This window comes from Lagenorhynchus albirostris, chromosome 4, assembly GCF_949774975.1.
Source record: "Lagenorhynchus albirostris chromosome 4, mLagAlb1.1, whole genome shotgun sequence".
NCBI lineage: Eukaryota > Metazoa > Chordata > Mammalia > Artiodactyla > Delphinidae > Lagenorhynchus > Lagenorhynchus albirostris.
Genome location: NC_083098.1, coordinates 22,163,139 through 22,178,984, shown reverse-complemented (window position 1 = coordinate 22,178,984; position 15,846 = coordinate 22,163,139). Strand labels below are relative to the sequence as shown.

General features: G+C 39.8%; 1 protein-coding gene across 3 annotated transcripts in view; it reads left to right on the top strand.

The window, feature by feature from the left end:
- The window catches only part of RNF150 (ring finger protein 150), a 286,828-nt gene that overhangs the window by 162,963 nt on the left and 108,019 nt on the right, over nt 1-15,846 (top strand). For all 3 annotated transcript variants that reach the window (XR_009540245.1, XR_009540246.1, XM_060147682.1), the window contains exon 4: nt 872-954. Coding sequence is in view for 1 of the 3 variants with exons in the window: in XM_060147682.1 (XP_060003665.1) it covers nt 872-954 (83 nt within the window). In the remaining 2 variants the exon portion in view is untranslated. The remainder of the gene's footprint in view (nt 1-871; nt 955-15,846) is intronic.

Here is a 15,846-nt window from a genome sequence, read left to right as displayed (position 1 = left end):
TTCTAGAACCCCAACGTCAAGGCAACAGTCTCTCAAGCTGTGGAATGATGACATAAAGCCAAAAGCAGAAGCATATCTTAAGGAAGGACCGCAAAGTAGGCGGGTCTAGGCCCACAAGCCTCTCAAGGCCTCTGTTCTCCCCAGGAGAATTTTTCCCCCAGGAGAAATTTTAGAGCAGTGAATTGCAGTACATGGGTTTGGGGCTCCTTGGGGCATCGTAAGAGATTCACAACTCTACTTGTATATGGTATTGTCTCCAGTATGAATAATTGATTAGTCTCGCTAATTACGTGCTGCAGTTTTTCAACTATATAAAAATACCGTTGAGCTTAATAGGATAAAATTCATTTAAAGGTATCACTAAATTTAAAGTATATTTTTTCATTACTTTTTTATCCTCAAACAGGATAATAAAAGAACAAGGACTATTACATAAGTAATGTATTATGGGGTGTTGAAAGAGATTTATGTACTTGAAAAGAAACCTGGAACCACTCTTTACGAGTTGTATACGTTAGATTCCCGAGGAATGGATAGATTAAATATCATTTTGACAATTCTCCATGAATAGTATTTCTCATCCTCGAGACTTTGCTATGTCACCTCCGATTATAATAAGTAGCATTGTTAGTAATGGTACATTAAAAAACTGTTCCCTCACAAAAGCTTTTGCAGTGGAACCCGGAAACAGAAAGTGGAGGTTGGAAGGAATAGAAACTAAACCAGTGTACAATAAATTATGGATTGAGAAAACTGGCGTCGAGACAGTTGAAAGCCTTGCTCCAGGCAAGCTCTCCTTTGGCTTGTTATTTGTGTGTTTACCGGAGTTGAAGGTGGGAAAGCAGGCTCACCTGTGCTGTCTCTGTTGCAGGAAACCGAGCCTGATTTTGACAACTGTGCAGTTTGTATTGAAGGGTACAAGCCCAACGATGTGGTCCGGATCTTGCCCTGCCGGTGAGTGGCTAGGCTGCCTGCTTTTGACTGGGGCGTGTGTGGAGAGTGTCTGCTAGCCTCGCTGGCTCCGACCTGCTCGGCCTAGCCCTGCAAGGTCAGTCTGCCCCAACGGTGCCATATTCGAATAAGAAACCACCGACAAGCTCTTTCTTTTTGTATAACCTTTCTCCTTGAAAACATTTTCTCTTGTGACATCAGAAATATTTTTCCGATCCTCTTCTCACCAAAGGGAGGAGACTACTGCTATGACCTAGGATCTCATGTACACAGTTTGATGATGTAGCTCCAAGTTCAAGTTTCTTTTAACAACAGATCTATGATATTCAGAATCATACTCGCTTTTACACGTGCTATTTTAATTAAAATAATGAACTCTTAAAAATGTTTTCTGAATGATCATGAAGGGATCAGCAAACCAGAATACAGTCAGGAGGGACTAGGAAGCCAAAGGCAGATTTCATTCCCCCTTATTTTTTATTGACAAGAAGAGAATGTGACCATCACCCCCAAACTTCTAGAATCTAGGGCGGATGCCAGCATGTGTAGTTGGAAAAACTGCCAACTGGTGATTCTCTTAGAACCCTAATCCCTCTCTCTCAAGTGAAATTCACCGTTAAGGTGTCTAGATTCTTTTTATACCTTAAAATATATTTACATTTATTAATGTAAATATTAAAATTACATTTTATAACATTAAAATAAATATTACATTTATTAACATTAAATAAATTTAAATATTTCAATAAAATAAAATATGTTAAAGGTGCCTAAAGCTTTTTTAGTGTTTTTGCATCTGTGCAGGTGTCCTAAAAATAAAAATTAAATACTGCCTTAAAGAGCCTTCACTTAGAAGTACTGGCTTTAAAAATTCTAACAGTATTTAAGGAAATAAAGTAGAACACAGTCACCACCAAGATATAAAACAATCCGTTCGGTCATAAAACAGTGTGATGTTAAGAGCTATTTATTAGAAACACAAAAGAAATAGGATATGCCTTAGAGGACTTAGTTTAATAATCTCAAAGTGACAAAAATCTCAAAGTGACAAAAAGGAACAAGATACTCAAATAGATGCAGACACTCCAAGGGGAGTGGACTGTGCTTGAAATGCTCTCAGGCAAATTGATCAGTAGGAAAACCAGCCTGAGGAAAGCGCACTCTGATGGCCCCAGCTGAAGCCTTCAGGTGGGATTCCCTTTCCTTAGTTTATAGATGGTTGACTGTCTCTAAGAACAAATCATAAATTGGGCAGCATCCTTCATGTGAGGGTACTATAGATAAATTCTCCCTCTAGACATGATACTTGGTATTTGCTTGGTGACTTCTAGAAATGCTGGCCAAGAATGGCAGTATGTGAACTACAGACAGCCTCTCCCGCTAGCATCTTTCCTCTCTGCAGCATTTTATTAAGAGTTTTATGAAGCCTCATGCCTATGCACAAGGAAAGTCTTGATTCTGCTTTTCTTTGGAGCTGGCTTAGAGCCCTGTGAGTCTCCTACTAATAAAAAATATACAAAGCTAAAATAAAAGGTAAATAGCATCTTTTCCTTGAGAATCCAAAGAACTTTACAAAAGTAATTACAAAAAAAAACCTAAAAATAGAACTACCATATGATTCAGCAATCCCACTACTGGGCATATACCCTGAGAAAACCATAATTCAAAAGGACACATGTACCCCAATGTTCATTGCAGCACTATTTACAATAGCCAGGACATGGAAACAGCCTAAGTGTCCAACGATAGGTGAATGGATAAAGAAGATGTGGCACAGATATACAATGGAGTATTACTCAGCCCTAAGAAGGAACGAAATTGGGTTATTTGTAGAGATGTGGATGGACCTAGAGTCTGTCATACAGAGTGAAGTAAGCCAGAAAGAGAAAAACAAATATTGTACAATAACACATATATGTGGAATCTAGAAAAATGGTACAGATGAACCTATTTGTAGGGCGGGAATAGAGACGTAGATGTAGAGAACAGATATGTGGACACAGTGTGGGGAAGGGGAGGGTGGAATGAATTGGGAGATTAGGTTTGACATAAATACACTACCATGTGTAAAATAGTTAGCTAAGGGAACCTGCTGTATAGCACAGGGAGTGCAGCTCGGTGCTCTGTGATGACCTAGATGGGTGGGATGGGGGGTGGTGGTAGGGAGGTCCAAGAGGGAGGGGATATATGTATACATAGAGCTGATTCACTTCGTTGTACAGCAGAAACTATTACTCCAGTAAAAGAAAAAAAAAACTATATATAGGCTTACTTTAGCTCCATCATTCATACTGTATAAAATAGCTTGTTCAGTTAGAGCTCTTTCATGAGTATATTTCATGTTACTGCATATAATTGCTGCATATAATTGCATAATATCTAAGTCACAGATGTACCACAATGTAATTTACTAGGCCCCTGTTGTGGACCATTTAGCTGATTTCAGTTTTTAATTATGACAAATTACATTGCTTTAGCAGTATTTAAATTGTCATGATATATTATTCCAGATCTGCTTTCATAGTATATTTTTTAGAAATTTTAACAAAGACAAAAGTAGCACGTTAGTACTTGTCACCAAAAAAAAAAACTTTAGGAAGTTTAATCTTATTTATGCTAACACTTGCCCTAGGCCAATGTAGTTTGGCCTCAGGCTCCTCCTTTTTACATCATCATTTGCTTCTCAGCTCATTTCTTGATTCTTTTTGCTTCAAGTTCCTCACTGTACATCTGCTTTTATTTCCTTCCTGTGGGCCCTGCTTTAAATAACAGATACATCGAGCATTACCAAACTCAGGTTGTAGTTGCTGTTTGATCTTAAACTAGACACACAGGCCTACTCTTTGAAGATTCTCCAGTTTTTCCATGTGGCTTTTAAAATCAAGATATTTATGCCTGTTGCTGGTTTCTGCCAGACAGTTGGCACTAATGGATGTTATCAAACAAATGCACTGGCATTTGCTTTTTCGCTAGATAATTTCCTCTGGGGTATTATTAAGCCTTTGCTCCTATGAACTTTATAGTCTCTCTTACCAGTTATTTCCAGGCTGACTCATCCACAGAATTCTTTGCATCTCCTTGGAGTAAAAACTGTTTCAAACAATGTTCCAGCGTATTGTCTTTCTTCTCTCACACTCTTTTCGGTGGCCTCCTAACTCCTGACATGCTGGGTGCCTCTCTTCTCTATGGTTGCCATTTCGGGTGTCTTTCCAAATCACCCAGTCTCGTACCATGACTTTTTCAAAATCATTCTTCCCTTTTGAAGACACTTGCACAAATTAGGCTGAATTAATAAGTGATTCTTCCTCTTTATTTGTAGTCATGGTGATGAATAAAGTTAAACTGTGCACATATTCAGGTGCCATTTCTCCCCCATTGTTCTTTCTTTGTCAGGGTCCTTCTCTAGCCCTTGGAGGCAAGCTTCCCCATTGGGTGAGCCTGGACACCCACGTTTCATGTGAGGGAGGGACCACAACAGCACACAAAACATCTCAGGTCTAACTTCGGTGGTTTGGATTTGATCCTAATACACCACTAAGATATTTTCCAAGGAGCTGTGGTTTTGCCGTAGCATACCTATGCCAAAACATACAACGACTGCATTCTAGGGCTGTTTTGTGTGACTAGGATCTGTACTTGCGATTATGATTTTTAGCCACAAAAGATATCTTATTGAAGTTCTGTTGTCTTCTCTTGTCCAGAGAAGAAGTTGGGCTCTCTCATTCTCATTCGGCTTTTACCCTATGGTGTCCCCACTGTCCTTCAACGGTTATTCATCTCAAACTATTTACCCAATTGCAAACGCCCTATCTCAGAAAGAGCGTGATCCCCTTGGGCAGAGCAAACGTCCTTGTTTGTCATTTTTTAAAAACAAAGCAGTGTATGCATCCTTTCTCTACATGTTTGTCAATTTTTAAAAACAAAGCAATGTATACGTCCTTTCTCTACGTGCCTATACAATTATTTCCTATCTCTAATTTATTACTAAAGCGTTATCACTAATTGGGGAAGATATTAGTTTCTACTACTGTCTTTTCCTTTGTTTGCAAACTCTCCCCACAATTTAGGAAAAAGTATGAAAGCTCCTTGGCAACAAGCAGGCCCTTGCCATAACCTTTTTAGTAACTAAATGTTTTATTCAAAACAACAAATATTTCTTTTGTAGCAACTGCATACCAGGAATAGTGTGAAGTACCAGAAATGAAAAGATAAATGGCATGTTCCCTGCTGTAAAGGAAATCAGGCTAGTGAGGGAGAGATAGGAATTCAAATAAGTCATCACAATACAGAGTGACATATATGCAGCAGTAATAGCAAAATGAATTAAAATTTTGGAGGAACTAATACCAGGCACAGGGAAGTTAAGAAAGGCTCCACAGGGCTTCCCTGGTGGCACAGTGGTTGAGAGTCCGCCTGCCAATGCAGGGGACAGGGGTTCGTGCCCCGGTCTGGGAAGATCCCACATGCCGCGGAGTGGCTGGGCCCGTGAGCCACGGCCGCTGAGCCTGCACGTCCAGAGCCTGTGCTCCGCAACGGGAGAGGCCACAACAGTGAGAGGCCCGCGTAAAGAATCGGGGTCTTTTCATGGGCCAGTCAGAATTGTCCTCTGGGGTAAAACTGGAATGTGTCTTAACTCGCCTTAGCTCATTCCATAGTAACCCATCCATGAGCTATTCAAATTGCATCATCCCCAGCCCCCTAGAGAGACAGAAAAGCAGTTTCTGACAGACGACAGAGTTCGGCTGGGTACTAATGGCCCCGTGGAGGCAGCATGTCCTGCTGGCTTGTTATTGTCACAGTTGGATTACAGATAAAATCCTCCAGTGCTCAAGTCATTGTCTTTGGTAGCCGTGCCTCCAACTTTTCACCAGTTCCTATACAAAATTCTCCTGATTACAAATTAGCTCCTGTAGTTACATTTTGTAAATAGTGCTTCTTGGGGGGAAACCATAGGAGGCAAGTGCTGTGGACACTGGCTGCCCTTTTAATCAGGACTTGGTGCGTATTTCGGAGCCGGGAGTCCAGGTCAGTGAGCAGCTCTGCAGGTCCATGGCTTGTTGGGCTCCGCCCTCTTCACAACAGGATTCAGTTTTGTCCTGAGCAAGCTTACCTGGTAGAGCATTCTGGAAGGCGGGGGGGGGGGCGGGGGGGCATGGTAAATATATATAGCATAAAGTTGATCGTTTAAACTGTTTTTACATTTATATTTCAGTGGCATAAACTATATTCAAATTATTGTGCCACCATGAGGACATTCATCTCCAGACTGAAACTCTGTAGCCATTAAACAATAACTCTCCATTCCCCCAGCCTGGAGTTGTGCGTGTGTGTGTGTGTGTGTGTGTGTGTGTGTGTGTGTGTGTGTGTGTGTGTGTGTTTTAATTTAGGCTTGATTTTTTATTAACAGAAGAAAATGTCAGTGAAGGAACCTAGTTTTGATTCAAGAATCTAATTTAAGTTAGCTAGCTAAAAATTGATTTTTACGTATTCAATTCGAAACCTGATAGTGAATGATAATTCTGTATATATCTGGTATTATTATTATTGCTATTATTACAATACTAATATGATGTTACTCTTACCATTATTATTAGAACTGTTACTATCCTATTACTATTCCTAACATCATTACCACCATCCATTCTTTCCTGGCTTTCTGAAGTAGCCTTCTCACTGATCTCCCTGTTTCTACTCCTGCCCCTTAGTCATTCATTCTGATAAGTCTATTTTTAATTATCCAGCTAGATTGGCTGGACTCCGGGTACTTTTTTATGTTTTTTTATTTTTTATTTTTGGCGATACACGGGCCTCTCAATGCTGTGGCCTCTCCCGCTGCGGAGCACAGGCTCCGGACGCGCAGGCTCAGCAGCCATGGCTCAAGGGCCCAGCCGCTCCGCGGCGCGTGGGATCCTCCTGGACCGGGACACGAACCCGTGTTCCCTGCACCGGCAGGCGGACTCCTAACCACTGCGCCACCAGGGAAGCCCTCCAGGTACCTTTTTTTTTTTTTTTTTGCAGTACGCGGGCCTCTCACCGTTGTGGCCTCTCCCTTTGCGGAGCACAGGCTCCGGACACGCAGGCCCAGCAGCCATGGCTCACGGGCCCAGCCGCTCCGCGGCATGTGGGATCTTCCTGGATCGGGGCACGAACCCGTGTTTCCCGCATCGGCAGGCGGACTCTCAACCACTGCGCCACCGGGGAAGCCCTCCGGGTACTTTTTTAGCGAGCACAAATTTAAACTCATTAAGTGTATCAGAAGTATGACTAAAAAAAACTGTTTCTTTATGAAGATTAATTGAAATATACTTCAGTCCTTCTGTTTCTCTAAAATGTGTTTCTGTAACAAGGTAGATTCCCAGAAAATTAAGAACGTGCACTATTTCATATTCGCTCCTTACAAGAGAATTGAGCTGCCTGGTGCAATTGCCACTGATTTTATCAGGAATTACTGTAAGAAGCAATCTTAGGAAACTTGCCATTGTGGCTCTCGTTAGGATTTTCTACTCTGATTTCATCATGAGGACTCACCAGAGCAGTTCACACATGGAATACCTGCGTTTCTCCTGAGCAAAGGAATGTTTTTATATTGTGGATACGAAACTGTGCTATTTTGCAGATTTTTGTTTTTCTATGTTCGTTGATAGAAAGCCAACAACCAAATCTGGAGCCCATCCCATAGCCAAAAGGGATTTTTTTAGCTTCATCCCTGACTCTGTTTTATGTCTCTCTTCTTATTTTCCTTTCTTCTTTTGCTTTTATGGCATCTTTTTGGATATCTGCATCTCTTAAGGTCACCGTAAGTCCTTTCTAGAATAAACATTTTCCATGTGTTTAAAACTTTCACAGTATCATTTTTAATTGGTGTATAACATCCCCTAAGTCATAATTTATTTGACTCTTTTTGGACATTTATGTGGTTCCCCCCTTCCATACCCACATACTTTTTTTTGCTATTATAAATAGGGCTGTGATAAATTAGCTCTGTGTGTGTAGACCTTAGTTACATTTTGGATCATTTCTTTGTTTCTAAGGCTACAAATTCAAATTGCCTAGTTACTTTCCAGAAAGTAGTACCGAAGGAGTTTTCCAGTCAGTCAGATCTAAGAAGAATATTCCAAGCAAAGATAACTAGTGGTAACCTGAAATTGTCAGAATATAACGCACGTGTCAAGATAATGGTAGAGAGGTAGGATCAGATCATTTAGGACCTGAATGCCCAGCTGAGGAGCTGAGGTTATAGCCAAGTCCTGGGAGACCAGCTGAGGTTCAGCTTGTGCTCTATACACAGCACACTGGCATGTGTGGAACGTGGCTTAAAGGCTTAAAGTGATGTGAATGGAGTCAAGGGGACCAGTTAGGAGACTGTGGCAAAGTCAAGACAAGAAATGCTGGCAGCCTGACTTGGAGTGCTGGCATTGGGCACATAGGGAGAAGGATCTAGTCAGGAGATATTCTGGAGGTAAACCTAGCATGAGTCAGCCATTTGGATTACTTGAAAATAGCTGCCCCGTCAGATGGTGACTGATAGATACATCTATATTTGTTTGCAATTAAAACATTCTCATATCTCTCCATTCGGATTCTAAACAATAGAAAAAATCCAGTGGTTAGCACACTGTTACTCAAAAACTGTAACAGAAGAAACAGATTTCAAACGCTGAAACAGATTTTCTTTCTCACTCAAAAAAAAGAAAAAAGAAAAAAACTTGAAGACCAGCTTTGGCTTATCTTTTTAAAACTTTCTTCTGAGTTATTCATCCCAAAACAATCCCATAACTGGGTCATTTAGTCAGAGTTCCATTTTAGATAGACAATTGTTGGATCCTATGTGTAAATGCTATGCTGCCTTTCCTCTTTCTCATCTCTCTGTTTTAGAAATGAGGCTAAATTTCAATTGTATCTGTGTAAGAGATCTCTTTAGTAATTCAGGACATAGAATATATCATACTGTTTCTTTTTTCTTTCTTCTTTGAAACTTGAGTCTACATTTTTACAAAGATCAGAACATGACTAACCGCACTGGTGTTGAAAGAGATGAAATGGAGATTTAACACAATAATATGCCAGACTGAAAAGAGAAAACAGAATAAATAGTTACTGTTAAAGTACAGAACAAATTAATAGAGAAGGACAAAGAAAGCTTGTATGTGCACATCGGGGCAATACATACCCTAATTTGCAAAGGAATTTCAAATGACATTCCAGTTAGAGAGATACTAAAAGGGATAGGCCTGGAGATTTGGAAAAGGAATTTTTTGAAGGCTGTTGAAAAGTCAAAGCCTAGATTTGGTCTTCTAATTCAATGAATTCAGTGGAGGTCTGTTACATACCACGTATCTACAGTTGACAAGAGGCTTATACATCGTCTTTGTTCATCTACCCAAATAACCAGCTACTTTCCTTTCTCATTTGATGTGACTGATGTATGTATACTTTTAACATGGACCTACTTACTGACCCCTCAGATCCGTTAACAATGGATCCATTAACAATCCGTTAACTCCTGTCGGTAAGGACAGGTGACATTTTCCTCTACAAGAGAAGCAGCTCTGAGAGAGATCTAGTAAAAAGGCACATGGCAAACAGAAGAGGGATCCATTTGTAAAGCTTTCTGAACAAACACGAACCCTAAGCCTTCCAGAGTCACTTGCCTGCCAAGGACCAGCCTCCTTAAGATCAAATTAGTAAGATTTACGGAGCTAATATAGGTGAGAGCACCGTGCCTACAAGACAAGTGCGTTACCACCAGTGGCTTGCATCAGATGGGCCTCTCTCTCTCTGCTTATTCACTGTGTCCCAGAGAGTTTCCTTGTTCCCATTGGCTGCTTCCAACCAAACCCACCGGGGCAGTTCATAGCCTCCCCTGCTTCTCCTGAAACTTTGATGTGGGATCCAGGTCTTGGGTCCTTCAATGACAACTGAAGGCAACATCACAGTTGGACTCTGATATTCATCTGTGAACTTAGGGGCTCTCATTCACTCTCCCTACCAGACACAACATGATCATAATAAAGAACATAACATAAAGAAGAATTATAACCTGATGTAGAAATGAATATCATTTTCATATTTGAAAACTTCAAAAATCACGAGTTTTATGGAAAGCCCAATAAAAGACACTAGCCCCTGAAGGTTTCTAACCCCAGGACCCATCTAATTTTAAGATGAGTCAAATGAACTGAATGTCTGTGTGAACAGAAGATTCCAACCTCTTTACGGGTAAAAACAATTTACAGAACAGTCTAATGTGATCAGGATTCCGACTCTGAGCCTTATAACTTGCGAAGTGGAAAACAAAGGGATGCTTTCTAGCCAGGCAGAAATGGTCTGTCCTAACTTTACCCTGTTGTGCCTGTTACATATGCTTGATTAGGAACAGATTTTTCTCCAAGTAACTTTTTTTAAAAAAATGGTGAACACTGGCAGATTTTCATAAGATTTGACTTACTCTTTCATGCCCATGTTACGCAAATTAGATTATCGGTCATTCTTTTCTCTGCCGTTTTATATTTTTTAAATAACTATGAATGTTTCATGGCTAATTGTAAGAAATTTTGAACATGGTGAAAAGTATAAAGAAGTAAGGAATAATAATCTCACCACCCAGAAATAATCATTATTAATATTAGTATATTTAATTTTTATGATGTATGTATATATATAAGCATCCCATGTATGTTGTTAAACATTGTAGAGTCAGGCCACTAATATAATTTTTATTCTACTTTCTCATCTAATATTAAAAAGTAAGCATTTTCCAGTAACTTTAGAAATTATCTTAAAATATTTTAGTGGTTGCATAATGGTCCGTTATTGGAGTTTCTTTAACTGTCCCCCTTATCGTACAGCATTTAAATTGCGTCCAGTTTTCATCATTATAAAATCATAATCTCAATTGTTTGTTTTTTCTGTGTTTATCGCTTAGGATATGTTCCTAAAAGTGAACTTCCTGGGTCAAAAGTGCTTTCCAAAGGATCTCGATAAGTTTTGTCTAACTGCTTTCCTGAAAGGTGGTAATGATTTACACCCCATACTAGCAGGATGTGCGTGCATTAGTGTTTCTTTGGAACCAAGAAGTAGTGCCATTTTTAACCATCTTTCTCATCTAGTAGCCAAATACAAAGGTAGCACTTAGCTTTAATTCCCATGTCTTTGATTTCTCTGAGATATTATTCTTGACTAACCTAAGCTCTTCACATATCGCATCTGACCGTCAATGAAAAATTTTCACCAAGTGGGAGTTGTGAGTTCAGTTTTATTTGGGGCTTAATGAGGACTATAGCCTGGGAGACAGCCTCAGATACCTCTAGGGAACTGTTCCGAAGAAGTGGAAGGGGGAGGTTAGAATATATGTGATTTTGGTGAAGGGGGATACGTGTCATCAAGCACACATTTTGGAAGAAGGTTGCTGCTGGTCACGAGAAGGTGGCTGCTAGCCACGAGGAGCAGATGTCTCCATTAATGATTTTAGTGCTTTTCTTTATATGAGAAGATGCAGGGAATTGGGCTCATAAAATCTTCTCCTGAAAATATCTAACTCTCTAAAGGCCTGTTCTGCCAGTTTTTCCCAGAGCACAGAGTGCCTCATTCCTGGTCTCCACCCCAAACTCCTTTCAGGGTGTGTTGAAAGTCAGCAAGTAGCTAGTGACTTCATTCTTTCAGAACCAGATGGCAAGCAACAATTTTTAGTTGGCATATCTACTGTAAACGTAAATCGTCGTCGATAGTAAGATGCTTCCTGATTTCAGAGATGTTAAAATGGGGGAGGAAAATGATACGGCATAGAACTGATATAATGTGGTATTAACTATTTTTAACATAAATTTATGAATTTTTATCTTTATTTTTATCTCCTCTTCTTTCATCTTTCTTTACCCCCCCAAAATAATAATAATAATAAAACAACTGAGCAATTAACTGCATTTTGCAAATTTCTCTGAAATTTATGTTGGTATAGGCATCCCACTCAATAGTCATTATTCACGAAAACTGTTATTTTAAAAACTCATTTTTTCAGGAACATAATTTTACATACTCTGCCGGATTAAAAGTTATATAGTATGGGGCTTCCCTGATGACGCAGTGGTTGAGAAGTCTGCCTGCCGATGCAGGGGACACGGCTTCGTGCCCCTGTCCGGGAAGATCCCACATGCCGCGGAGCGGCTGCGCCCGTGAGCCATGGCCGCTGAGCCTGCGCGTCCGGAGCCTGTGCTCCGCAGCGGGAGAGGCTACGGCAGTGAGAGCCCTGCGTATCGAAAAAAAAAAAAAAAAAAAAGTTATATAGTGTGGTGGGAGTTTAAAGTGGCACAACTGCTTTGGAAATTTGTCAGTTTCTACTGAAGTTAAACATATACTATCCTCTAACCTAGCAGTTTCACTCTTGGATATATACCCAAGAGAAATGAATGCATACATTCACAGAAAGACTTGTACAAGAATGGTCATCATAGCACATTTATTCGTAATAGCCAAAAAATAACCCCAAGGTCTAACAACAGAAAAATCTGTAAATCAGTTGGGGTACAGTCATACACTGGAAATCTACTCAGCAATAAAAAGACCAGCGATCGATGTACATGAAAGCACAGATGAATCTGAAAAAATTATGTTGAACCAAAGAAGCCAGGCAAAAAGAATAGATACTTTATGATTCCATTTATGTGAAATTCAATCACAGGCAAAGCTAATCTTTGGTGACAGAAGCCCTAATGACGGATTCGTGGCAGGGAGTGGATATCATCTGGACAGGAGCAGGAGAGAGCTCTCTGGGGTGATGGAAATAATGTATATCTTCATCTGGGTAGTGTGTACATAAATGTTTACCTACTTAGAAATCATCCAGCTATCTTAAGATACAGTATATGCGTTTAAAGTAATGAAAGAAAATTTTACAGTACCAAAGAAACTACATTGTGGACTTAAAGAAAAAAGTTCACTTGTACATTAGTCAAAATTATATAAAATTTAAGTTCAGAGTTTGTTGATGGTTCATTCTAATCATTTTTCTTTGATTACTTTGGAGTTTTGTGTATGAACTGCCAAAAATTAGCTATCACTCCATCTAGGTGATTAAAGGAAGGAAACATGAAGGGAGATGTGGCAGCATTGATAAATGTCTGATGTGTTATTTTCTGTTATATTTTCAACAGAGCAAATGCCGCCTTCAGAAAGATGTCTTGAACTCTAATAACCTTGTTAAATGTGGCATTCTGACTTCAGATGTCCTGATCCCCATTTATATTCATCAACTAGACACTTGGGACACATGCCAACCAGCTCTGCTACCCCGGCCAAACAATATAATTAGACCAGGGTCAAGTTTTAAGCACAGAGCTTCCCTCTGCCAGAACCCAAAGGAATGAGACACTCTATAAGAAGACAATTCTGCAGTTCCCTCGGAACTTGCATTCCGAAAGGATCCATTTCTTCCCGTTGCTAAAAAAGAAACTGAGTTCCATAGCAAGAGGATCTGATGCAGCTTCTTAGTTCTTTAAGTTTTGTTGGTTTTTCTTTAATGCTACTTAAACCCAATACTATGGACAAATGGCTGAAATTACTGGCCATTTATCATAATACTTTGAAAAGCATTCTACTGTTTACAAAGCTCTTTTACATATACTGTCTAATTTGCATCTCACGGTAGCTTATAATAGAGTTAGGGCAGGGACCATTAACACCTCTTTATTTAACTAAAAGAAAACCTTAACTCATAGGGTCATAGGGTCCAAAGCACAGAGAGGTCTCTGACTTCTAGACCAGTACTCTTTCCAAGGTCCTGGTACCACTGCTAGGCTATTGACACCTTAGCCCCACCCTTCCCCTGCCCCGTGAGGGTCCCCTGCCATACACTCAACTCTCTGGGGTTCTAGTTTTGGCTAAAAGTCTGCCTCAGAAACGCCTATCTCACTCTAAGCCAACGTCTAAGAACCCCAGGGAATCCAGATCAACTCTAGCCCAGCTTTAAGGAATTTGCTTTCTCCACAGTGATTCCAATCTTGTTATCCTGGGCCTGAAAGCAGACCAGCCTTTTTCACAGAAGGGCGGTGTTTGTGCTACTGAAGTGAGCCGTCATTTACTTTATTGCATTCTTTTATTTTCCCCTTCATCAGGTAAAACTGCTAGCGAAGCAGATTAGCTTGCCAAAACAAAGCAATTGTATTTATAACAACAGCCATGATATGGTTACAACTGGTTCTGTGTGACAGCTCTTTTTTTCCCTTTCCTTTTCCTCTTTCTCCTTTTTAAAAAAATGATGTTTACATAACCTACATAGGGAGCATCGGGGATAAATGCAGCTTCTCAAAATTGGTCCAAACATTTCAGACCAAACCTAATAGCAGAGTCAGCCCTACAGAGAGGCACTGGGCTGGTTGGGCAGAGTTTCTGGTAGGGAGAGGCTGGTGTCTGCTTAACTGACCTCCCAACGCTGCATGACCACTGCACGGCCACCCCTGCAAGGGCTTTCTGTATAGGAGACGTAGGAAGATGAGACACCATGGAAGGAAGTAACTTGATGGTGAGAAGTTCATGATCACAAAGAATGAGGGAAAGTCTGGCTCAGGTCCATGTGTTTTTCAAAGTTCTCATTGAATTGACCTGATTTTAGAAGCAAGGGTGGAGTGAAATCCTACTTAAGAAAATCAATGAGAGCACTTTAGATTTCCTTCCTCTGGGTAGGAATGAAGTACATTTCTCCTAAGCAATATTCATGACACTGTCTGGGCTCCATTGACATTCTGTAAGTGTCATCACCAATGCCATTTTGGTCATTCTAACCGAGTAATGCCTGTGCCCAGATCCATAAATCGATATTCTCGAAATGAGATTTGCATGGAAGGAATGGCCCAGTGTGATGTCTACCAGACAGTCTGGGGAGAGCATGGGCTCACCAACCCCATAATGTCCTCATTAGGCCCCCAGAAGAAAGCAGAATTCTTTCATAATTTAGAGTCCATAAAAGTTAAGGAAAGTGCTTCCAGGGTAACCTCTACCATAGAAAACTCACTTGCAAGGAACAGGAGCTAAATTACTGTTAATTAAATAATGACACTTTAGCTTCTTATTTGCCAGGTAATTTTTTTGGTCATTTTTTTCCTTAACAACCTAAATTTATTCTCACTTTGAAGACATAAATCTAAAGTGAAATCTTTTTCTTTAACTGGATCAAAAGAGTTATGCATTTCAAAATTGATTCCACTCTGCCATATTGCCTAACCAGATCAATTTACATTCCCACCAAAAGTATATGAGACTGTTTACACCATTGCCAACATGAGCAATTATCGAGTTTAAAAATAAATGCCAATTAGGAACACGAGTGATGTTCTGTAATTTCCATTTTTCTGATTTTAGTTAGTAAATATTTTTACAAGTGTTTTGACACATTTATCCGAAGTCTTGACATGAGTTTGGGCAAAAAAATTAGCAAGAAATATTTTTTACCAACAGTATAATTGTCTATTATTGAAAATGTATTAGAACAGACAAAATAATTTTTAAGTTGTCTGGACTTAAGATCAACAATCAATTTTTATCAATTCATTGGAATGACATTAGCTAAGCAGTAACAAACCTTTGTCCCTTTCTTTCTTTTTTTCTTTTCTTCCTTTTTCTTTTTACCTTTGTACCCCCTTCACCCATTTCTCCCACTCCTCATCCCACACCTCTGGCAACCACCAATCTGTTCTCTGTATCTATGAGCTCATGTATGTTTGTTTCTTCGTTTTTAGATTTCACATATAAGAGAGATCATACGGTATTTGTCTTTCCCTGTCTGACTTATCCACTTAACGTGATGTCCTCAAGATCCATTCATGTTGTCACAAATGGCAAGATTTCATCCTTTTTATGGCTGAATAATATTTCATTGTGTATATATACCACAATTTCTTTATC